Source organism: Corvus moneduloides, chromosome 29 (genome assembly GCF_009650955.1).
Source record: "Corvus moneduloides isolate bCorMon1 chromosome 29, bCorMon1.pri, whole genome shotgun sequence".
NCBI lineage: Eukaryota > Metazoa > Chordata > Aves > Passeriformes > Corvidae > Corvus > Corvus moneduloides.
The window spans coordinates 1,994,248-2,017,098 of record NC_045504.1 but is presented as its reverse complement, the minus strand read 5'-3'; the positions used below and the strand labels follow the sequence as shown (position 1 = coordinate 2,017,098).

The 22,851-nt window shown below is 56.7% G+C and overlaps 1 protein-coding gene across 5 annotated transcripts; it reads right to left on the bottom strand.

The window, feature by feature from the left end:
* Positions 1-1,072: 1,072 nt before the first annotated feature.
* On the bottom strand, positions 1,073-16,776 carry SETDB1 (SET domain bifurcated histone lysine methyltransferase 1). 5 transcript variants are annotated; one of them, XM_032093095.1, is made up of 22 exons: positions 16,680-16,776; positions 16,078-16,310; positions 15,665-15,831; positions 15,325-15,362; positions 15,106-15,205; positions 14,670-14,840; positions 14,183-14,384; positions 13,165-13,238; positions 12,664-12,854; positions 12,141-12,318; positions 11,531-11,657; positions 9,210-9,368; positions 7,553-8,143; positions 7,068-7,184; positions 6,599-6,768; positions 5,039-5,658; positions 4,527-4,555; positions 4,308-4,440; positions 3,643-3,793; positions 3,059-3,273; positions 2,586-2,674; positions 1,073-1,694 (listed from the first exon to the last, which is right to left on the bottom strand). In XM_032093095.1, the coding sequence occupies exons 2-22, from the start codon at positions 16,296-16,298 to the stop codon at positions 1,577-1,579; spliced, it is 3,861 nt and encodes a 1,286-aa protein (XP_031948986.1). In that variant the 5' UTR covers positions 16,299-16,310; positions 16,680-16,776; the 3' UTR covers positions 1,073-1,576. The 5 variants fall into 5 exon arrangements, with proteins under 5 accessions (XP_031948986.1, XP_031948987.1, XP_031948989.1 ...); XM_032093096.1 differs by having other exon boundaries at positions 16,629-16,708; XM_032093098.1 differs by having other exon boundaries at positions 16,669-16,691.
* Between the last annotated feature and the right edge of the window lie 6,075 nt (positions 16,777-22,851).

The following is a 22,851-nucleotide window of genomic DNA, read 5'->3' as shown; positions in this document are numbered from 1 at the left end:
AAAAAAAAAAAAAAATTACAGGATTTGGGCATATTCTGTGAGTGGCATAATGGCCTTCAGGCCATTTGGGGCTTATTTTGATACAGATCCTTTAGGCAGTGCTAAAAACGGGCAGAGTTGAGGATTTTGATGATTTTTATGTATTTTTTTTTTTTTCTCCTAAAAGTTCTCCAAATCTTCAACCCCAGGCTGGAGCTTGGGTTTGGGTTCCCTGAGGAGCTGCGGCCCCGCTGGGATGACAAAGCCTCTATTCAGGTGGACGCTCAAGATGGAACTGGAGCTCTCCAGGAGGCCCCAGAAAGGTTTTATTTTACAAAGAAAAGGTTATTTAGCAAGAAAAAAACCCAACAAGCCTCCCTTGTGCAGAGCTGCCTGAGCTGGGCCGGTGTCGGGCGTGGGGGAGGCGGGATGGAATCGACTCCTCCACCCCTCGCGTTGGGCTTTGCCACGGCAATATTGAGAGATTTGAGGCCGGTTTGTAAAACTTCACCTTTTTATCAGTTCTCAAGGTGGTTTTTTGAACCTTTTGGATCTGCCCCGGTGCCTTCCCACCTTCCTTCCCCTCCCCACAACCAAAAAACAAAACCAAGCCCCAGCCCTGGGATTGAGCGCGGCGGCCAAACCCCGGAGATTTTTCCGTGTGCGTTTTCCGTGTGGATCCGTGTCCAGCAGCCGGACGGGGCTGGTGGCTGCTCCTCCCTCCCTCCCTCCCTCCCTCCCCCGGCCCAGGTGCCCAAAGCCAGTTTGGGGCTGTCCCAGCTGCCACTTCAGTGCAGGAATTGAGGCCAAACTCGGCGTTTTGGGAAGGTTGGAGATGGGGGAGAGGCATGGGATCTGCTTTAAGAAAACTCCAACCCGTTTCTCTGTAATTTTCCCGAGTGGAGGGTTTAAGAGTGTTTGTTTTGAGCAAAGGTGAAGGAAAGGTGAAAATGTGGGAGCTCCTCCTCTCCCTGTGCGTGGGCCCATCAGCCTCTGGCATGTTTCCTGCAAAGCCCATGGAAACAAGGACGATGGCAGTGGTTCAATCATGTTTTCTCAGGGCTCTTTGCTGCGTCTCAAGGATCAGGGTTGGTTGTTTTTAGTAGAAAAAACACACTTTTATTGCTTTTTAGCAACTAAAAGATACTTTACAACAGCTCCCAGGTAAAGACAGATACTTATTTCTTGTCTTTTTTCACTTAAATTCTATAAATCCAGATTGGTCCAGTCTTCCAGAGATTCTTTCCACCATCCTCCCTCCCACTTTCAAGGCCTCAGTCCCAACTGGGAAGCACTTCCTGGGAATACTGGGGAAGTGTTTGCTGCTGGAAAAGGGAGGTTTGTGCCTTACTTTTGGTGGAAAGCTGGAAGAGAGCACGAAAAGCTCCTTCCTTGAGGGAGCCTCAAGGTGGGAGAAGCCCAGGGGTTGGGAACCACCCCCCAACACAGCCAGAGCCCGTTCCTGCTCCGTGTCCATCTGTGATTTTCCAGGTGAATGGGAGAACTGAGAACCTCTAGAGAAGAAACTTTACCCTCACTGAGGGAAAGTGAGCACCAGGCCTCTGGAGAAGTGGGATCTGCTGGGAGCAGGGACGGCTCAGAGCAGCCGGCCCCGGCAGTCGATGGCCCCGCAGCAGCACAGCAGCTCCTTGCCCTCCACGCTGCCAACCTCGTAGTTGTAATCCCAGGTCAGCTCCGTGCCGGCTCGGATCCGCCTGGGGATTAAAAAAACCACATGGGATGGGTGAGGAGACTGCTCCAGAAAAAGAGGAGAAAGAGGGGACTGCTCCAGAAAAGAGGAGAAAGAGGAGACTACTTCAGAAAAAAAGGAGAAAGAGGAGACTACTTCAGAAAAAAAGGAGAAAGAGGAGACTACTTCAGAAAAAAAGGAGAAAGAGGAGACTGCTCCAGAAAAGAGAAAGAGAAGACTGCTCCAGAAAAGAGGAGAAAGAGGAGACTACTCCAGAAAAGAGGAGAAAGAGGAGACTACTCCAGAAAAGAGGGGACTGCTCCAGAAAAGAGAAAGAGGGGACTGCTCCAGAAAAGAGGAGAAAGAGGAGACTGCTCCAGAAAAGAGGAGAAAGAGGAGACTACTCCAGAAAAGAGGAGAAAGAGGGGACTGCTCCAGAAAAGAGAAAGAGGAGACTGCTCCAGAAAAGAGAAAGAGGGGACTACTCCAGAAAAGAGGAGGAACTGGGTGATAGAAGGAAGCCACGCTTCCATGGGAGCACTCCAGGACGAGGCTGAAGCAGCCAGAGAGAAAGGGACAAAGTTCCCTGATGAATCATTCCCGTGAGGATTCATCCATCTCTGTGGAGGAGCAGAGAGGCACGTGGCAGGGATCCACCACGACTCAAAGATTTGGGACTTGAAAAAAGCCGGGAATTCGGCTGCTCCGTGCTTCACTCTGCCCTTTGGGAAGGTCTGAAACTGGGGGAAATCACACCAGGATCTCCAGCACAAGACAGAGGATTTCACCTGGCACTGATTTCTCTGCTCAGGAATGATGGGAAACTGGGAATGGGATTTCCAGGAGCAGGGAACACCCAAGCAGGTCCCACCGAGGCTCAGGAATCCTCAGCCCCTCCCAGCACTCCAGGACTCACTTGCTGGCGAAGAAGGCGACCCAGGGGAAGCGAAGGTCGTGGGTGTCCACGAAGACGTTCTGCACGAAGAGGTTTGGGGTGCAGCTGTGCTGTAAAGGCAACAGAAAAGAGCCTGAGCTGCTGCTGGGCAGGGAGCTGAGCTGCCAGCACTGAAGGCAGCCTTTATAAACAAGCAGCATTCCTGCTCTGCCCTCCGCATCCAGCGGAATCCTGCTGGAACAGGCTGCACGCCCAGGGTGAGTCACAAGATCCACACTCAAAGGTAACGGGCTCTGGAAGGGCTCTGGAAGGGCTCTGGAAGGGCTGACGGGGCCATTCCCGCTCCCACCAGGCCGCAGCAGCTGCCGTTCCGCTCGGCAAGCTTCATCATCCTCCTAAACCTGCTCTTTTCCCAATTCTCCCGTTTTTAGCTGCTCTCGGGGAGGAGGTCCAGCCCCACCGAGCCGACAGCTCAGCCCCTGTGCCCGACTCACGTTGAGGTAGCGGCCCAGGTTGCCCTCGAGCTTGGCATCGATGATGTAACAGTTCTCCTCGCCGTCGTAGAACTGCCGCGTGCTGCGGCGCACGGGCCCCGCGCTCTCGCCCTTGTCGGCCGCTGCCAGCGGCGTGGATTTGATGGCGATGCCGTGGGTGGACTTGAGGGCGAAGCCTCGGGTGGATTTCACAGCCACCTGTCTCTTCACGGGACCTGCCAGGAGATGGGACCTTCCAGAAGCTGGGGCCGGTGCTGGCCCCGACCCCGCTCGTCCCCGCTGCGGCTCCACTCGGAGGGTAACAAACGCCTCGGATCCAAAATAGCGCTCCAGGATGGCTCCTGGAATCCACCCGGCCCACCCTGGAGACCCACTGGAAGCCTCGCTGTTGCTTTTTCGTACAATACCCAAAAATATCTGGTTTTGAGGAGCAGATTTTGCAGTTTTGTCTCGCCAAACACACGGGGAACGTTCCAACCTCAGCGGTCGGACGCAGCAGGAGCAGCTGCTATGTGGCCTCATCAGCCCTTCCCGGTGCTTTCCAGCCAAAACTCCTCACCCTCAGCCATCGTCTCCCCCCTCACCTGACCCAGATGATGGATTTTTCTTGTCCTCCCCTTCCTCCTCCTCAGATCCCGAGGAAATGGTCTGGATGTCGTCGCTGTCGTTGGCCCTGCCCGGGGCCTGCCCGTTCTCCCCGTCGCTGTCGGTGCTGCTGGACAGTGTCAGCACGTCCTGGAGACAGGAACAGCTCCTGGTGTGTGCATCCCAGCCTCCCTTTTCCCCAGGAATGGGGTGCTCTCCTCCACCACACCCCTCTCTGCTCCAGGAAACCCTTGGGAAGGGGATCCCCCCCTCTCCCTGCTCTGGACATGGCACCCCACAGGCCCACGTTTGGAACACCCGTGGGGTTTTGGGGGCTGCTGCGTTCTGCTTGAGATGATGCTGGAGCATTAGGTGCTCAGAAGGAAGGGACAAGACCCAAAAAACAAAGATTGTTCCCCAGCATGGCTCTGCCAAACAGCAGCTCCCAGCCGTGCACACCAAGGTGCCAAATCCCACCCAAATTCCACACTCCCCTCTTTTTTTTCCCCCCGTTCAGATCCACAAAAGACCCCCCCCGTCCCCAAAACCCAAAGGAAAGCATTGCCCTCCAAGAAATCAACAACTACAACCACAAACCCTGCGCTCAACTGGGAACCAAAAGGCAGAAAAACAACCCCAAATGAGGTTTGAGGGTCCCGTTTACCTCCGAGGGGGGCGGCGGGGCCAGGGATCGCCGGCGGTTCTGCAGCATCACCATCCCACTCACCGGCCTCCGGATCCCCTCCAGCTTGGGGGGGCAGGGGTTGTAGCCGTACCTCCTTTCCAGGCTGCTCAGCCTGTGGAGTCAGGACAAGAGCGAGTCACGCTTGGATTTCCAGGGAAATTATCCACGGGCAGCAAAATACGATTTTAGGAATCTTACCTGGAAATTTTGGTCGATTCTTCAGGTTCCTGCAAAGGGAAGAAGCACAGAAGGTTGGAATCTCTCCCTTCTCAAGCACTCTCCAGCCTTTCCATGGAATTGCTCCCGAAAATGCCAGCCCAGGAGGGAGACACTGCCTGTCCCCACGCTCAGTGTGACACCCAGTGACGCCCAGCATGGAGATGCCCCACCCTGGGCGACTCCAAGTGCCCTCCTCCTCAGAGCAGGGGGTGGACAGGGACCCACCTCCATGTCCCTGCTGTCCCCAAGCCATGTCCCTCAGGCCCCTGGACAGGAGCACGTTCAGCTCTGCTCACATCGAGCGACTTCTGTAGCCTCTTGTGCCACCAATTCCCTCCCTGGGAGGGGAAAAAGCACCTCCCTTGTCCCACCAGAGATTCAAGGAAGCTGAGCCCCACAATCCCCCTGGATGTGCTGTACAGGGAGAAAAGCCACCGCAGCAGGAGCAGCTCTCTGCCTTTGCCTCTCCCATTCCCACATCTCTCCCTCACCTCCTTCTTGGCTGCCTTTGCCTCTCCGTTCAGATCTCCCTGCGTGGCAGCGCAGCCCTTCTCCCTCTCCGCAGCCACCTCCATTTTCACAGCTTTGACTTCTCCCCCTTCGCCCACCCTGAAGGACGAAGCGCCGTCGTTGTCCTGGAAGCTCTCGGCCATGCTGTTGGAGCTCAGCCACGAGGCCACTTTGTTCTTGGAGGTCTCCTCGGACACGGGCAGCTTGCAGGGCGGGGCCGCGGCGGGCTCGTCGTGGCCGAGGGGCCGCGTGAGCCCCGAGTCCTTGGAGGCCGTCTCCGAGAGGCCGTGGTCGCGCTGGCCGCGCGTCTGCCGGCGCGTGGCGTAGCTGCGCAGCACCGAGCTCGTGCTGAAGCTCTCGTCCTTGCAGAAGTTGTCGTCGGAGCTGTCCTCGTTGGATTCCTCCAGCTCGTCCGTGCCCGTGTTCTCGTCGTCGTCGTCGTCCTTGAGGTCCACGCCGCTGTTGTCCGAGGAGCACTTGGCGTCGCTCTCGTAGCCCTCCTTGAAGTTCTCCACGCTCTCGATGTGGTCCAGGTTGGCGAAGTACTCGTCGCCCATCTCCAGCCCCTCTTTGTCAGCGAAGTCATCCGTGAGGATTTTCCCTGGGGGAAAAGGTGGGGGTGGGGGGGAAGAAAACCAAGTGTGAGTTTTCTGGGAGGACATTCAATTTTATCCTCGCCAAAGCTCACTGAGGAGAAAACAGGGATGACACCACTTCGTTCCAAAGCTGGGCTCAGAAAGGACAACGTAACCCTGTTTCTTGATGTAACAAAACCCTGAGGCTCGTGGTTGAGCTAAACCCAAGGTTTTCAGCCAGGAAATCTCTACAGAGCAGCTCAAGCAGAGGCTTGGAAGGGCTGGAGCTGACAAGAGGAGCAGCTCTGGCTGTGCCCGTGGGCGGCTCCATTGCAGAGCCAACGCAACCCCGGCGATGCAACTTCTGCATCCCGTGGGCAGTGCCAGGCCCGGCCCGGTTTGCTGGGCACAGGGGTTGGGTCACCTCAGGGATAGCCCAGGGGGCCCAGCGTGTCCTGTGACACCGGCAGTGCCACCACGAGGATCTCGTGCCAGCGTTGGGCGAGTTCAGCAGCTCAGCCGTCACCCCCCAGGCCCCACAACGGGCACGGCAGGAGCTTCCCAGCCCTTCTGCTGGGCTGTGGAATCATGGAGTCACTGAGGCTGGAGGAGCTCTGGAGTCCGAGGCCACCACCGAGTCACGTCCCCAGGTGCCACATCCACACGTTTTTGAGCAGTTTTGGGGACAGTGACTCCACCACCTCCCTGGGCAGCCTGTGCCAGTGCCTGACCACCCTTCCCAGGAAGAAATTTTCCTGAACGTTCAACTTAAACCTCCCTAGGGAGCTGTGGAGAGCCAGAAGGTCCCCTCTGAGCCTCCTTTTTTCCATGATGAGCACCTCCAGCTCCCTCAGGAGATTTCCAGACTCTTCTCCTTGTCCTGCAACCCCTCCCTCAGCTCCATTCCCATCTCTGGCCACCCCTCTTTCCACGGAAGAGGTTTCCACGAGCGAGGTGAGCTCCCACCTGCGTAGATGCAGACAAAGGAGCCCTTGGCGATGTCATCGAGGCAGCGAATGCCCCAACCTTTGTTCTGGGTCTTGAAGAGCTGCAGGCGCACCTGGAGGCCGTGCTGCACCAGGCGGTTGGTGCACATGTTCACGTTGCACTTGCACCTCTTGTTGCACTCGTAAACGCTGCAAGAGAGGACAAGGGTGACAACTTCCAGGACAAAGAAACATCCCCAAAGTCGGTGGCTGTTGGCAGTGCTGGGGTTTTGCACAGAGATCCCAGAGGACCAGGCTTGGAGCAGCTGTGTCTCATGGAAGGGACCTGTGCTCGTGTTCAGATGATCCTTAAGGCCCATTCCAAACCCAAACCATTCCATGATTGGCAGAAGAACCAAGACCAGAGGCAGGTGGTGACACCTGCACTGGGATAGCGGGGATCAATTCCCTCTCTGATGGATGTGGGGCTGGTTGAGGGCTCTGCTCACCCTGTTGGGAGACATTCCTCCAGCCGCTTGTGCTGGTAGCCCGAGTTGGGGTTGATTTGCCCTCCGGGGGTGCAGCCACTGGCCTGGATGGTCAGCTGGTGACAGGCACACCTGGATCTGCAGAGAGACACAGGAAAACGCACGAGTTACACTTCTCACATCGGTCTGGAGACAGGAAAAGAAATCGAATCTTTAGGCAGAGATGGGCACAAAGGGTTTGACTCGGAATCAAACCACGAGAAGTTGTGGATTTCTCATCCCTGCAAGTGTCCAAGGCCAGGCTGGATGGGGCTTGGAGCAACCTGGGATAGTAGAAGGTGTCCCTGCCCATGGGTGATTTTTAACGTCCCTTCCAACCCAAACCACTCCACAATTCCACGAAACCTGCATGGGTTTAAATCCCAAAGCAGATCCACCTTGAGGCATTCCCTGGGCCACCTCACAGAACCCCAGCGCCGTCCCCTCACCCAGGAGCAACCACCTACTTGTCTCTGCAGCCATCCTTGCAGTCACAGCCCACGAGGAACTCCCAGCTAGTATTGATGTACACCCCCTTGCCGGGAATCCTCTCCTTGCTGTAGGCCACTTGCGGCGGCGGGGTGTTGTCGATCTCGTTGACGCACGACAGCGGCACGTCCTCCTTGCCCTTGGTGATGTCGGCGATGTAGTAGTAAGGCTTGTAAGGCTGGAACTTGCGATCCACCAGCACGTAGGGATCCAAGCAGAACATCTCCAGGAACAAGAAGTCGCAGTCCGTCTCGAAGAGGTAGCGCTCGATCTCCTGCATGGAGCGCAGGCAGAGCCCGCAGGGGGTTTTGTAGAGCACGTGGAAACCCATCTTGCGGTTGACGCGGCGCCGCGCCGTCATGCGGCGGAAGTCGTAGAGCAGCGGGATGAGCAGCGGGTTGCGGCTGCGGTACTGATCGCTGCGGATGGGCCGCACCCGCGAAAGGCACGTGTAGCTGCACACGTGGGGCAGGTAGAAGAGCTTCTCCAGAGGGGCCCGGTAGGATGGCTCGTTGGGAACGCGGTCCATCATCCCGTGGAAGGGCTGGGAGGGACCGCTGCTGGGGAGACTGTGGGTGTGGCGATGCGATAGCTTTATTGTGTTTTTATAAAAGTTTTCTGTACCTCGATGGTTCATCCCTACCTTCCCCACTCCTATTCCCAGCTGGTTTGCCCCAGACCCAAGCCGCTCCCCTCGTGTTCCCAACATGGTTGTTCTAGCTCTTTCTGTATCAATCACCCAAACCCCTCCTGTTGTTCCCGAAGGTCCAGTGTCCATCATCCGAAACCTCCCAGTTTACCCTTGTATGGTCCCCATCAATCCCCCGAGACCCTACCCCTCTAGATACCTCCCCCTTTGGAAATCCCCTAAACCTCCATGCCCCATTGGGGCATGTGATCCCTCCTCCCCTTGGGGCTATTGGCCCAAGGAAATGTCTATCCTCGTCCATATCCCTCCCTTAGAGATTTCTATTGGTCCCCAGTTAAGCCATTCCCATTGTAACACCTCCCTTTCTAAGAGTTTCCCTGGAGCTGCTGGAGGCTTGTCTCCTGGGGGTTGCCTCCACTAAATTTGGATTATCCCGTGTGGCAAGCCTCCTTGCTACTTTTTATCCTCTCCCTCATCCTGACTGCTGACAGCCGCTGTGCCTGGAGCTTCAGCTCCCCTGGGCAGAGCTGAACTCCTGAGGAGCAGCTTTAAAGCTGAGAGCCTCCAGCTGCCCCCCACTCCTGGGAGGAGTTAAGGAAGGGTAGTGCGGAGGATAGAGGCTGGATATGAGCAAAGGTGAGCCCTGATGGGCAACAAGCAGCTGGCTTAGAGCGGCCACAGAGTGACCAGCAGGAGCTGGGTGGTTGGCAGGCATTGGAAGGGGCTGCCCAGGGAGGTGGTGAAGTCACCATCGCTGTAAGTGCTCAAAGCACCCGCGGATGTGGCACTTGGGGACGTGGCTCGGCGCTGGCCCTGGCAGTGCTGGGAGGACTCCATGAACTCAGAGGCTTTTGCAACCTCAGTGATTCCACCAGTCCATGATCTGAGCTGCTCAATCCCCACCAGGAACCTACCAGCACACACAGACCCCAACACCCCAGACTCAGGAGGAGCCGTGGATGTGTCCCAACCAGAGCTCTGCTCACCGGTGCTGCGGGGCCGGCAGGGCCCTCCCGGCTGCTGGGGCGTCGCTGAGGACGGGGGAGGATGGGGACGAGTGCCCGGAGCCCACGGAGCCAGGACGGAAGGAAGTGCTTTTCTTGGCCACCTGCTTTCTGCCCTGGGCCAGCTGGTTGTCGGAGCATCTGCGGGAGGGAAGAAGGAGCTGATTTGGAACATGGGAAAAGCAACTGGCGGGAATCAAAATAACGCTGCCCCACGGAATTCAGAAACCCAGGAGAATCCCAGCAGTGGCTTTTTTTCCTAAGAAGTGTGAAAATCAGCCCATTTCCGGCTATTTCTGCTACAGCAATGCCAGAACCACTCCGAATTTCAGAACTCGGCTACAAGTGACTTCTGATTTTGAAATAAGAAAAGGGTTAACAAGTTTGGCCCAAGGCTTTCATCCTGGGAAGCTGGACAAACCAGGCCATGAAGAAAGCCCTGGATGAGCAGAAACCAGAGTTTCCAGAGGCTCAACCAGGCCTGAGTGGGAGGAACAAATCCAGAGGATTCTCTTGCAAGGACTAAGGAACAAGATAAGATTGTGCAAGGGAATGTAATAACATCCCTGATGAAAGAGCTAGTAAGGGCTCCAAAAAAACAGGTTCTCAACCCATTTCAATCAACTCCCAAGTTTCCAAACCATTCCAGGAGGTTTTCAACCCATTTACACCAATAAAACAGAAAACCACCCCAAACCAGCCGCTGAAGAGGAAAAACAGTGAAGTTATTGGGGAGAAAGGGAGGAGACAAGGAGAGCAGGAAGGGATGAGGGCTTCTGCCAACAGCTGCCTGAAAGCAAAGTGTTCAAACACATCTCAAAATTAAGAGCAAGAGGAAAAATGGGCTTAAAGCAGTCAGAAGCGGTGACAACACCGAGAACTTGAAAGGGTGGTGGTGGGGGGGGAAGAGACCCAGGCTTTCCTCAGAAGAAACAAAACACCAGAGTGAGGAGACTGTTCTTAGTTTTAATAATGTGAAATCCAAGCGTTTGAACCCCGCAGAATCCCTGGGACCAGCAGGGGACACGGCCACGGCCGGGCCTGCTGCTGCTTCCTGTCCCCGTTCAGGAGCAGTTCGGATTTAAGGGCAGGGAAGCAGCTGCACAAAAACCACGTCCTAAAGCCAAGCCCTCCATGGGGAGAAAATTCCTTGTGACCACTGCAAGGCCTGAATGGGAAAGGATTCGGTGATGATGACAGGGCTGCAGGTTCAGCTTGGTTGTCTTGGTGTCGTGACACAGTGCCCACGGTCCCAGAGCGTCCCAGTCCCAGCCTGGCTCTTCCCAGCACGTGGGGGGCCTGCAGGGGTGGGGGCCCAGCTGTGCATTCCAGGAGCTCCTTCAGCATCCAGGATTTTCTTTGGCGTTATGGAAAAGGTGACGTTGTCGTGGTTTCCACTCCCAAACCCTGGTCAGACCAGCACAGAGGGAGCGTTTCCAGGGGTAAATTGGGTTTATATTGCACTGCTGCTCGCAGAGGAGCCCCTCCCCGAGGAGACTTCCAGCTGAGGCAGGTGAGGTTTGAGCTGCTGCTACACCTGGAAAGCCTGTGGGGAGTAAAGGTTGACCTCCTGCACAGGCTGCTCACACCTGGGACACGTCCTGCCTCCCTCGTGCCCCACCAGCAGGGCACAGTCACAGCAGAAGACGTGCTGGCACGGGGCCAGGCGGCTGTAAACCCGGATGGGAAATCCACAGTGCTGGCAAAAATGAACCGGGAGAGTTTCTCCCTCTGCTAAAAAGTCCCCGAGCACATTGCCAGGTTCCCTGGTGTCCTCCAACATGCTCCCTTCATCACCGAGCTGAGTTCCTCCTTCCTCCAGGCCTCCTTCAGCCTGCGGCTCCGGGAATGTCCCCCTTGGGCCCCTGGCAGCGGCTTGGCCGTGGATTGCTCCGTGCCCACCGGGACCGACCACTGATCCCGAATTCCCAGCGAGGTCAGCGAGCAGGTCAGTCCAAGTGGAGGGACACAAGGCAGCCGGGGGCCAGTGCCTGGATCGTGACACGAGGGAGCAATTCAGATTTTGGGAAGAGAAGGAGCAAAGGTCTAATTTGGAAAGGCAAATGCGAAGCTTTAGCCCTGAGGAGGAATATTTGGCTGGGGGAGTGTTGGCTCTCAGCTCCCGCCCCCAGTTATTCATCCAGCAGCTTTAGGTAAAAGATTTCCCCCAAAATCATGACTAAAGCCATGAAGGAAACGTGCACCTGAGGATTCCTCTGCACAGAAAAGGTGCTGCCTGAGAGAGCTGAGCGCTGGAGAGAAGCAAAGAGGTGGAAGGTGCTGGAGGTGACTCGGGTACTTACTCCATCTCTGCAGGCTGAGGAGAGGCGGGGCGGGCAGCTGGAGGCTGCTCCGGAGTCTTGTACTGGGGACCAGCTCCTGCTAAATCCTGGGTGTACTGGACCACAGGGCCCTTGCTCCTCACAGCACCTGGTGGGGAAGGTGAAAAACCAAAGAGTCAATGGGAAAAATCCCTGATGTTTATCTAAAGTTGGCTGTACGGGCTCCACAACACTGACGTGTGCCTGGAAGGAAGCGAAACGGAGGGATTTGGGATTAACGGTGGGGCATCACCGAGCTCGGAGCACGGCAACTCCTCCAAAAGTTCTGACAGCTTCACCCAAGTGCAGTTTGGTTTTGTGGCATTATTCCAGGAGAAAAATCCCACTGGAAATCTAAATGTCCTATGCCAGAGGAAAAAAAAAAAAAACTGGAAATCTAAATGTCCTGTGCCATGGGAAAAGACCCATTGGAAATCTGAAATCTCCTGTGAGAAGGGAAAAAATAAAAAACCAAACAAACCAAAACCTGGAAATCTGAAATCTCCAGGAATTCTGCTAAAAAACCCACCAAACCCAAACCACCCTCCACTTAAATCCCAGGATCTACACGAAACCAAAAGATGCCACCAACCAACATTGGGACGAGTCCTGGTTTGCCCACTTTGCTTCTTTTCCTGGGTAGAAGCTGTGGAAGTTTTCATGCTGAACATGGGCTCGAGGCGTGTGGAACCTCGGTAAATCCACTCACAACGTTTATCCTCCTGAGGGAACGAGAAGGGAACGCTCACAGTTCCCGTGGGTAGAGCTTCCTGAGGTGAGACACAGAGAGAGCACACAAGGAAAAAACAGTGAGTATTGACAAGCAGCAGAACCACTCAGTTATTTATGTTGGAATTTCTTAATTGGGTATTAGGGAGCATTTCTTTGTGGGAAGGGTGTTCACGCCCTGGCAGGCTGACCAGGGCAGTGGTGGAGTCACCAATCCTTGGAATTGTCCAAAATCCCTGTGGATGCGGCACTTGGGCACATGGTTCAGGGCCTTAGGATGCGAGATCTCAGAGCTTCTTCCCACCTCAAGGTTTCCATGATTAGCAAGGAGCTGATCAAATCCCCAGCCTCAAATTTAATCCTAACGAGAGAAGGGGAATTCCTACCAGGAAAAGGATTTTGACCAGACTTCCATCCACTTCTTCCACTCTGGATTTCCACCAGGTGCCTTCCCACTCGGTTTTGATCAGCTGCCCATTCTTCAGCAGCACCATGGGCCGGTTGGGGTAGGCAGTGATGTATTCCTTGATGAAATCCCGGCAGGAAACATCCTCAATGTCTTCCCAGGCTTTTTTCACTGTTTGGAACGGGACACGTGGGAGAAAGGGAAGAGGACAAAAAACAGAAAAAAACATTTAATTCTTTTTGGGTTTTTTTTTTTTTTTTTTTTAGGATATCCCAGGTGGATTTTTACATAAAGTCAATCAAGAGATTGTATCCCCAGGGCCAGAATGTTGGTGGTGGGACATCCTGAACCCACCCTGGCAATAAACCAGGATTTCAGATGTCTTCAGGCTCAGCACCAAAAGGGACACACCCGTTTTTGCACCCAGGCTCTTCCAAAGACCCAAAACCTCTGCAGGCCAGCAGGGACAGGGATCACTCACGTGGCCGGCAGACCGGGTACAGCTCCCACTCCTTCACGTACGACGCGTAGCCGTCGTCGAAGAAGATCAGGAACCTGGAAAAACCCAACGGGAATTAGGAATGGGAGTCGAAGAGAACACAGCTTCACATCAAGGAATGGAAGTGGAGAACCTCTCCTGCTGCTCCTGGAGACATCCCAGTCCTGGATGAAGAGCCCCAGACTCTCCCTGTGTCTCCCCATGGATGCTCAAATGCTTCTCAGTAGTGCAATTCCCACCCAGGCCCTTTCCCTCTGCTCTGAATCCCCTCTGTGCCTCAGGAAAGGGAGATAAAGGAAGGGAAAATGCTGGATTGCTCCTGGTTTCTGCAGGGAAGATGGATAAGGCACCCACTCAGTGCCTCTGAGTGACGACTCCAGGCCCTGGAGCTGTACAAAAGCTGCAGGATGAAGGATCAGCATCACAACCAAGAGAAAATTTGCGATTTGAGCATCAAATTTTCAGTTATTTCATCATTTTCAGTTATTAAACACGGATCAGATAAAATCCAGCACAATTTACAGCACATCCAGGGAGATTCAATCCTTTATCAATCTCTTCAGGAAGACCACAAGCCTTTATCTTAATACACCAGAGCAGCCCTGCCCCTTCCTTATTCCCAAAAAAAGCTGCTCCAAACCTGCTCTTTCTCCTCCTCAACTGCTTTGGCAACATCGCTGCCACTCTACCCTCCCAGGGCTCCTATTTCCTCCCACTGTTTCATGCCTCAAGGAGCCCAGACTCCACATTTGGCTGATAATTTGAATCAATTAGCAGATCTAATTCCTGACTCATGGCCACGAGCAAGAATGGAAGCTCCACACCCTGAGTTTCAGAGATAAGAAAGATGAAGAAAGTCAGAATCGCCTTCCTGGGGAGGGCACAATTCAGCACCTCAAGGGTATTCAAAGAAACCTTTTGTTTTTTTGGCCTGAAAAAAGTAAAAAAAACCCAAAAAAACCAGAGAAGGGGGCAGGTGACCATGGGAAATAAGGAATACCTGTCTTTATTCTTGACGTTGGGGGTCTCAGCCACGATGCCAGCATAGAGCCACACCTGATTGCCATCCTTGTACCTGGCCACCACCCTCCTGCCCACGTGGTGCCTCTCGGCAGAGGGGTGGTAATCGTAGGCAATGTGGTTGCCCGAGAGCAAACTCTTTCCTTTATTATCAAACTTCACCTTGTATTTCTTGCCAGCACCTGGAAAGACATTTTAAGGCAAAGGGGAGATAAATAAAGGGGAAAACAAACAAAAGCCACGTGGATTTCACAGCAGAATCCCAACGCTCTGGGTCGCTCTGAGATGGTTTATTCAGAATTAACTCAGAAGTCATTTAAAAGCCTTGGCAGGAATTAATTTGGAGAGTGAAGCAGTGGAGGTGTGTTGTTCCCACAATCCCTTCCAGGTGATAGCAGGTGCTCTGACACCCTTTAATCCAGGTTTCCCACCCAAAATCCCAGGAAAGCCCCGTGCCTGGCACATACCGACCGTCTGGATGGCAATCAACGTCCCCTTGTGCCACGTTTTGGTTCTTTTTTTCCCCAAAATCCTCATGCCCACTTTGAGGTCCCCATCAGTGTTGAGGTCATTCTCAGGGGCTGCAGGGACAATGACGGGCTGGGCAGCGCCAGGAGATTCCTGAGGGGGTTGTGCATCTGCCAAGGAACAACAGCAGAAAGTCAGTTCCAAATCACCCAAAGCCCCCCTTTGCACATGTTCTGGAAGGAGAATTCCTGCTTTCCTTCCCCTCAGGCAGCCCAGGTGCCTCCCTTGTTCTGGATGGAGACAGCTCCATGAAAAGCACGAACGTGGAATCAATATGCTCCAAATGGAAACGGTAATTCGGAATCAAGGAATATCAATGGAGCTTTCCAGCAGGGAAAGGGGATCGTTGTTTTCCTATTTTGGGAGCTCCCACACCTTTCTGTGCTTCCTGCAAGCTCGTTTTCTTGCTGACAGCATCCATGAATTTCGCAACGTCCCGGGCAGATTTCCTCATGGCAACCATGGCTTCCCGCAGCTGCAGGAAAGAGAAGGGAAACACGGAAAAACTTAGGGGTTTTTAGCACCAAACACAACGTTGTCTCCCAGGAAAACCCCACGTGAGGAATCATCTCTAGCCAGGGTCTCCTCACTCACCAGACTCTGATCTCTGGAGATTCTGGGACTGCTGCTGCCTGTGAGCGAAGAGAAAACAGCGGTTTAGGTGGGAAAAAACCCATCCTAATGAAACCACAGAAAGAAAAGGGAACAGGAAAAAGCACCCACCCCAAATCCCCGCCAGGAAATCCACCCCAACAAAGCTTTCCCCTCAGCCATCCTTCCTAACGCGGCATCACTCGATGGGGACAACAGCGAGGCAGGTGGGACAAAGGTGAAACCCCAGTTTGGGACTCCAGGAATCCTGGGATGCCAACAGCATCTGGCAGGCGCTCCCCTCATCCCAATCCCTCCCCTGGCACAGCTGGGGACACTGAACTGCGCTTCCAGCCCGAGTCCACGCTCATGACATCGTCGTCCTCCTCGTCCGGGATCTCGATGACCTCGGCGGCCGCCGGCGCCTCGTCCTCGGAGCTGCTCTCCCGGTACTGGAGGCCGATCATGGAATACAATTCCTTGGCCAGCGCCTCGCACTTGTTGATGGCCCTGCAGGAGGGAAAACAGCTGTGCCTCCTGAATCCTGCAGCGATAGCCAGGAGCCACGCCCGGCCACAGGCAGCTGAGGGGAAGTGGCCACAGGAAGGGCTTCAAGCCTCGGGTGGTAGGGGTGTAGTTGTCAGTGTCCCTCATGAACCACGCACACCGTGGCTCTGCCCTGAAGGGAATGGGAAGACCCTCCCTGCCCCCAAATCCCCCTCCTCGGAATTCCTGGCTCGCCCCAGGCTCACGCACCTCATGGCATCGTCAATGAGCTGGTCGACGTGGGCCACCTCCTCCTCCTTGTGCCTCATGCACTGCTCCAGCTCCTCCAGCTGCTGCTTCCTCTGCCTCACCCACTCGGAATTCTCCACTTCTTTGTCGATGATCTCCTGCAGCTCCTCCATGGAGATTCCCAGCTCCTCCATCACCTCCTGCTGCAGTTCCTTGATGTCCTGGGAATCCATCTCCTCCATCACCTCAGGGTACTACAGGTGAGGGGAGGCACGGGAGGAAGACGAGGTGAGGAAGGGAAGGTTGCTGAGGGAAGGGAGGGAGGTCATGGGAGGTCCCCCACCCTTTCCCACCTTCCCCTCCTCCTCCCCTACCCCCATATCCCCCCACAGCCCCTCCATCCCCTCACACACCTTCTCCCCTCCCCCCCCATCCCCTCACAGCCCTTCGCGACTCCCGCCCCCCCCCCCCACCCCAGGTCCCCTCAGCGCCTACCAACTCCCCTCAACACCCCACACCGAGTCTCCCTCATGCTCTCACAGACCACCCGTGCCACCCACCCGCTCACAGACCTTCACAAGCCGCCGTTCCCCTCAGTGCCCGTCCCCTCACCCCTCACTCACCGCCGCCGGTCCCGGGGAACCGGAGCCAGAACCGGGCGGGCCCTCCCGGACGCCGCGTGACGTCACTTCCCGCGCGCGCGCCGCCCGCGCTGCTGCCCCCTGGCGGCGGGGATGGCCCCGGGGGGGGGGGGGGGGGGGGGGGGGTGAGGGATGGAAATCCCCCGAAATTCCCGAATAAATTCCTCTGGAATCGGGGAATCCACCGCTGTCCCCCGAGAGCTTCCCGGCCCCGGAAGGTGCGCGTAGGGATGCGCGTAACGGGAAAGCCGCAGTTGGTTCCCGAGGCGGCCCCGGAGCCCCTCGGGAACTGTTTGGGGTCGTTGGAGCCGTTCCTAAGCCCTCACGTTCAACCCCCAGAAAGTTCCTTTTACCGACACCTCGGAGGGGTTTGTAACACGGCGAGGAACGATGAGGGGAAATGGGGGTCCTGGAGGAAGGGGGGGAGACCCAAAAAAGGATGAGGGGAGGGATGTGCTGAGGGTCCTGGCAGCTCTGAGGTAACGGGGCCTGGGTGGTGGCTGGGGGTGCTGGGGGTTTGTTGGAGCACCCTGAGGAGTTTTGGGGGGTCCCAGAGGGTTTGGGGGGGGTCAGTTGATGGGCTCCTCGTCCCAGGTGGAGGTGGGGATGGCGCTGTAGGGATCCACCACGAGCCGGGCGCAGCGCACGGTCATGGCGAGGAGGAAGAGCCCCAGCAGCACCACGAAGGCCGTGGCCACGGCTTTGTCCACGTCCGTGGAGGGCAGCACCGTGGGGGACTCCATGCAGGGCACCCTCTGGTGTCTCTTTTCCACTCCAGAGACCCCTCAGGTGGGTGTCTCTATGCTCCAGGAACCCTCAGGTGTCTCTTTCCCAGCTCCAGGGACCCCTCAGGTGGGTGTCTCTATGCTCCAGGAACCCCTCAGGTGTCTCTTTCCCAGCTCCAGGACCCCTCAGGCGTCTCTTTCCCAGCTCCAGGGACCCCTCAGGTGTCTCTTTCCCACTCCAGGGACCCCTCAGGTGTCTCTTTCCCACTCCAGGGACCCCTCAGGTGTCTCTTTCCCAGCTCCAGGAACCCCTCAGGTGTCTCTTCCCAGCTCCAGGACCCCTCAGGCGTCTCTTTCCCAGCTCCAGGAACCCCTCAGGTGTCTCTTTCCCAGCTCCAGGACCCCTCAGGTGTCTCTTTCCCAGCTCCAGACCCCTCAGGCGTCTCTTTCCCAGCTCCAGGACCCCTCAGGCGTCTCTTTCCCAGCTCCAGGGACCCCTCAGGTGTCTCTTTCCCACTCCAGGGACCCCTCAGGTGTCTCTTTCCCAGCTCCAGGAACCCCTCAGGCGTCTCTTTCCCACTCCAGGGACCCCTCAGGTGTCTCTTCCCAGCTCCAGGAACCCCTCAGGTGTCTCTTTCCCAGCTCCAGGACCCCTCAGGCGTCTCTTTCCCAGCTCCAGGACCCCTCAGGTGTCTCTTTCCCAGCTCCAGGACCCCTCAGGCGTCTCTTTCCCACTCCAGGACCCCTCAGGTGTCTCTTTCCCAGCTCCAGGAACCCCTCAGGTGTCTCTTCCCAGCTCCAGGACCCCTCAGGTGTCTCTTGGCTCCAGGGACCCCTCAGGTGTCTCTTCCCAGCTCCAGGACCCCTCAGGCGTCTCTTTCCCACTCCAGGACCCCTCAGGTGTCTCTTCCCAGCTCCAGGACCCCTCAGGTGTCTCTTCCCAGCTCCAGGAACCCCTCAGGTGTCTCTTTCCCAGCTCCAGGAACCCCTCAGGTGTCTCTTTCCCAGCTCCAGGAACCCCTCAGGTGTCTCTTTCCCAGCTCCAGGACCCCTCAGGTGTCTCTTCCCAGCTCCAGAGACCCCTCAGGTGTCTCTTTCCCAGCTCCAGAGACCCCTCAGGTGTCTCTTTCCCAGCTCCAGGACCCCTCAGGTGTCTCTTTCCCAGCTCCAGAGACCCCTCAGGTGTCTCTTCCCAGCTCCAGGACCCCTCAGGTGTCTCTTCCCAGCTCCAGGGACCCCTCAGGTGTCTCTTTCCCAGCTCCAGGAACCCCTCAGGTGTCTCTTTCCCAGCTCCAGGACCCCTCAGGTGTCTCTTTCCCACTCCAGGGACCCCTCAGGTGTCTCTTGGCTCCAGGGACCCCTCAGGCGTCTCTTTCCCACTCCAGGACCCCTCAGGTGTCTCTTCCCAGCTCCAGGACCCCTCAGGTGTCTCTTCCCAGCTCCAGGGACCCCTCAGGTGTCTCTTTCCCAGCTCCAGGAACCCCTCAGGTGTCTCTTTCCCAGCTCCAGGACCCCTCAGGTGTCTCTTCCCAGCTCCAGGACCCCTCAGGTGTCTCTTCCCAGCTCCAGGGACCCCTCAGGTGTCTCTTTCCCAGCTCCAGAGACCCCTCAGGTGTCTCTTTCCCAGCTCCAGGACCCCTCAGGTGTCTCTTTCCCACTCCAGGAACCCCTCAGGTGTCTCTTTCCCAGCTCCAGGAACCCTCAGGTGTCTCTTTCCCACTCCAGGAACCCCTCAGGCGTCTCTTTCCCACTCCAGGAACCCCTCAGGTGTCTCTTTCCCACTCCAGGAACCCCTCAGGTGTCTCTTTCCCAGCTCCAGGGACCCCTCAGGTGTCTCTTGGCTCCAGGGACCCCTCAGGCGTCTCTTTCCCACTCCAGGAACCCCTCAGGTGTCTCTTTCCCACTCCAGGAACCCCTCAGGTGTCTCTTTCCCAGCTCCAGGAACCCTCAGGTGTCTCTTTCCCAGCTCCAGGAACCCTCAGGTGTCTCTTTCCCACTCCAGGAACCCCTCAGGCGTCTCTTTCCCAGCTCCAGGAACCCTCAGGTGTCTCTTTCCCACTCCAGAGACCCTCAGGTGTCTCTTTCCCGGCTCCAGGGACCCCTCAGGTGTCTCTTGGCTCCAGGGACCCCTCAGGTGTCTCTTTCCCACTCCAGGGACCCCTCAGGTGTCTCTTTCCCAGCTCCAGGAACCCCTCAGGTGTCTTTTCCCAGCTCCAGGGACCCCTCAGGTGTCTCTTGGCTCCAGGGACCCCTCAGGTGTCTCTTCCCAGCTCCAGGGACCCCTCAGGTGTCTCTTGGCTCCAGGGACCCCTCAGGTGTCTCTTCCCAGCTCCAGGGACCCCTCAGGTGTCTCTTTCCCACTCCAGGGACCCTCAGGTGTCTCTTTCCCGGCTCCAGGGACCCCTCAGGTGTCTCTTCCCAGCTCCAGGACCCCTCAGGTGTCTCTTTCCCACTCCAGGGACCCCTCAGGTGTCTCTTGGCTCCAGGGACCCCTCAGGCGTCTCTTTCCCACTCCAGGACCCCTCAGGTGTCTCTTCCCAGCTCCAGGACCCCTCAGGTGTCTCTTCCCAGCTCCAGGGACCCCTCAGGTGTCTCTTTCCCAGCTCCAGGAACCCCTCAGGTGTCTCTTTCCCAGCTCCAGGACCCCTCAGGTGTCTCTTCCCAGCTCCAGGACCCCTCAGGTGTCTCTTCCCAGCTCCAGGGACCCCTCAGGTGTCTCTTTCCCAGCTCCAGAGACCCCTCAGGTGTCTCTTTCCCAGCTCCAGGACCCCTCAGGTGTCTCTTTCCCACTCCAGGAACCCCTCAGGTGTCTCTTTCCCAGCTCCAGGAACCCTCAGGTGTCTCTTTCCCACTCCAGGAACCCCTCAGGCGTCTCTTTCCCACTCCAGGAACCCCTCAGGTGTCTCTTTCCCACTCCAGGAACCCCTCAGGTGTCTCTTTCCCAGCTCCAGGGACCCCTCAGGTGTCTCTTGGCTCCAGGGACCCCTCAGGCGTCTCTTTCCCACTCCAGGAACCCCTCAGGTGTCTCTTTCCCACTCCAGGAACCCCTCAGGTGTCTCTTTCCCAGCTCCAGGAACCCTCAGGTGTCTCTTTCCCAGCTCCAGGAACCCTCAGGTGTCTCTTTCCCACTCCAGGAACCCCTCAGGCGTCTCTTTCCCAGCTCCAGGAACCCTCAGGTGTCTCTTTCCCACTCCAGAGACCCTCAGGTGTCTCTTTCCCGGCTCCAGGGACCCCTCAGGTGTCTCTTGGCTCCAGGGACCCCTCAGGTGTCTCTTTCCCACTCCAGGGACCCCTCAGGTGTCTCTTTCCCAGCTCCAGGAACCCCTCAGGTGTCTTTTCCCAGCTCCAGGGACCCCTCAGGTGTCTCTTGGCTCCAGGGACCCCTCAGGTGTCTCTTCCCAGCTCCAGGGACCCCTCAGGTGTCTCTTGGCTCCAGGGACCCCTCAGGTGTCTCTTCCCAGCTCCAGGGACCCCTCAGGTGTCTCTTTCCCACTCCAGGGACCCTCAGGTGTCTCTTTCCCGGCTCCAGGGACCCCTCAGGTGTCTCTTCCCAGCTCCAGGACCCCTCAGGCGTCTCTTTCCCACTCCAGGGACCCCTCAGGTGTCTCTTCCCAGCTCCAGGACCCCTCAGGCGTCTCTTTCCCACTCCAGGGACCCCTCAGGTGTCTCTTTCCCAGCTCCAGGGACCCCTCAGGTGTCTCTTTCCCACTCCAGGGACCCCTCAGGTGTCTCTTGGCTCCAGAGACCCCTCAGGTGGGTGTCTCTTGACTCCAGGAGCCCTCAGGTGTCTCTTGGCTCCAGGAGGCCTCAGGTGTCTCTTCCCAGCTCCAGGGACCCTCAGGTGTCTCTTTCCCAGCTCCAGGACCCCTCAGGTGTCTCTTTCCCAGCTCCAGAGACCCCTCAGGTGTCTCTTCCCAGCTCCAGGACCCCTCAGGTGTCTCTTCCCAGCTCCAGGGACCCCTCAGGTGTCTCTTTCCCAGCTCCAGGAACCCCTCAGGTGTCTCTTTCCCAGCTCCAGGACCCCTCAGGTGTCTCTTCCCAGCTCCAGGGACCCCTCAGGTGTCTCTTTCCCAGCTCCAGGAACCCCTCAGGTGTCTCTTTCCCAGCTCCAGGACCCCTCAGGTGTCTCTTCCCAGCTCCAGGACCCCTCAGGTGTCTCTTCCCAGCTCCAGGGACCCCTCAGGTGTCTCTTTCCCAGCTCCAGGGACCCCTCAGGTGTCTCTTGGCTCCAGGGACCCCTCAGGTGTCTCTTTCCCAGCTCCAGGACCCCTCAGGTGTCTCTTTCCCAGCTCCAGGACCCCTCAGGTGTCTCTTTCCCACTCCAGGGACCCCTCAGGTGTCTCTTTCCCAGCTCCAGGGACCCCTCAGGTGTCTCTTTCCCACTCCAGGGACCCCTCAGGCGTCTCTTCCCAGCTCCAGGGACCCCTCAGGTGTCTCTTTCCCAGCTCCAGGACCCCTCAGGTGTCTCTTTCCCAGCTCCAGGGACCCCTCAGATGTCTCTTGGCTCCAGGGACCCCTCAGGTGTCTCTTCCCAGCTCCAGGGACCCCTCAGGCGTCTCTTCCCAGCTCCAGGGATCCTCCAGCGCGTGTCCGCCAGCGCTCAGCTCCCAACGCCATCCCTGAGGGGCCAGAACGGGGAGGATTCATGGGGCTGAGGGGTCAGAAACACCCCCCAAAAAAAGGGAAAATGTGGCCTTGAGTGCCCTCTGCTCCTTCCTTACCTCGCTGCGGCTGGCGCTGGGTTTCTATCCCGGCCCCGCTGGCTCCAGCCCTTCATGAATTCTGCAGGAATGTGCCAGCATCACCTTTCAGATGCAACCCAGAGGATTGAATTCCCACCCCGCACCGCCTTCTCCCAGCCACAGAAGGCTCTGGGTCCCTTCACGTGTTTTCCTGGTGGCTTGGGGTGATTTGGGAAGCGTTGAGGAGGATTTATCCCCAAAATACAAAGGCTTTCCCTGTGAGAGGATTTCGAGGTGGTTCTTTGCTTATATTGGAAGAGACTGGGAAAAACTCTCAGAAAAGGCATTGAAATGAGCTGCCCATTTGGGTCTTGCAAGACAGCCTCATGAAAACCCCAGAACACCCAAAATACGCCAAAAATCTCCTTCAAGTTTCTTTATTTTCCCCCTCCAAGTGAAAAAATGATCGCTTTGGGAAGACAGCGAAACTTTGACGCCCCATGAGTGTCTCCGGGCTGGGCTGTCGGGGTTCTCCAGAGATTTTTTCAGCAAAGGATGAGTTTTGGGGTCCTGTTGGTGACCCCAAATCCCAGTCCTGACTCAAAAACCTGTTCCAATCCCACTCCCGCTTCTGACCCAAACCTCATGTCCAGTCGGAATCTGAATCTTCATTCCCTGAGTTTTAGAACCCCAATCTCACTCCCAATCCCAATCCCAATCCCAATCCCAATCCCAATCCCAATCCCA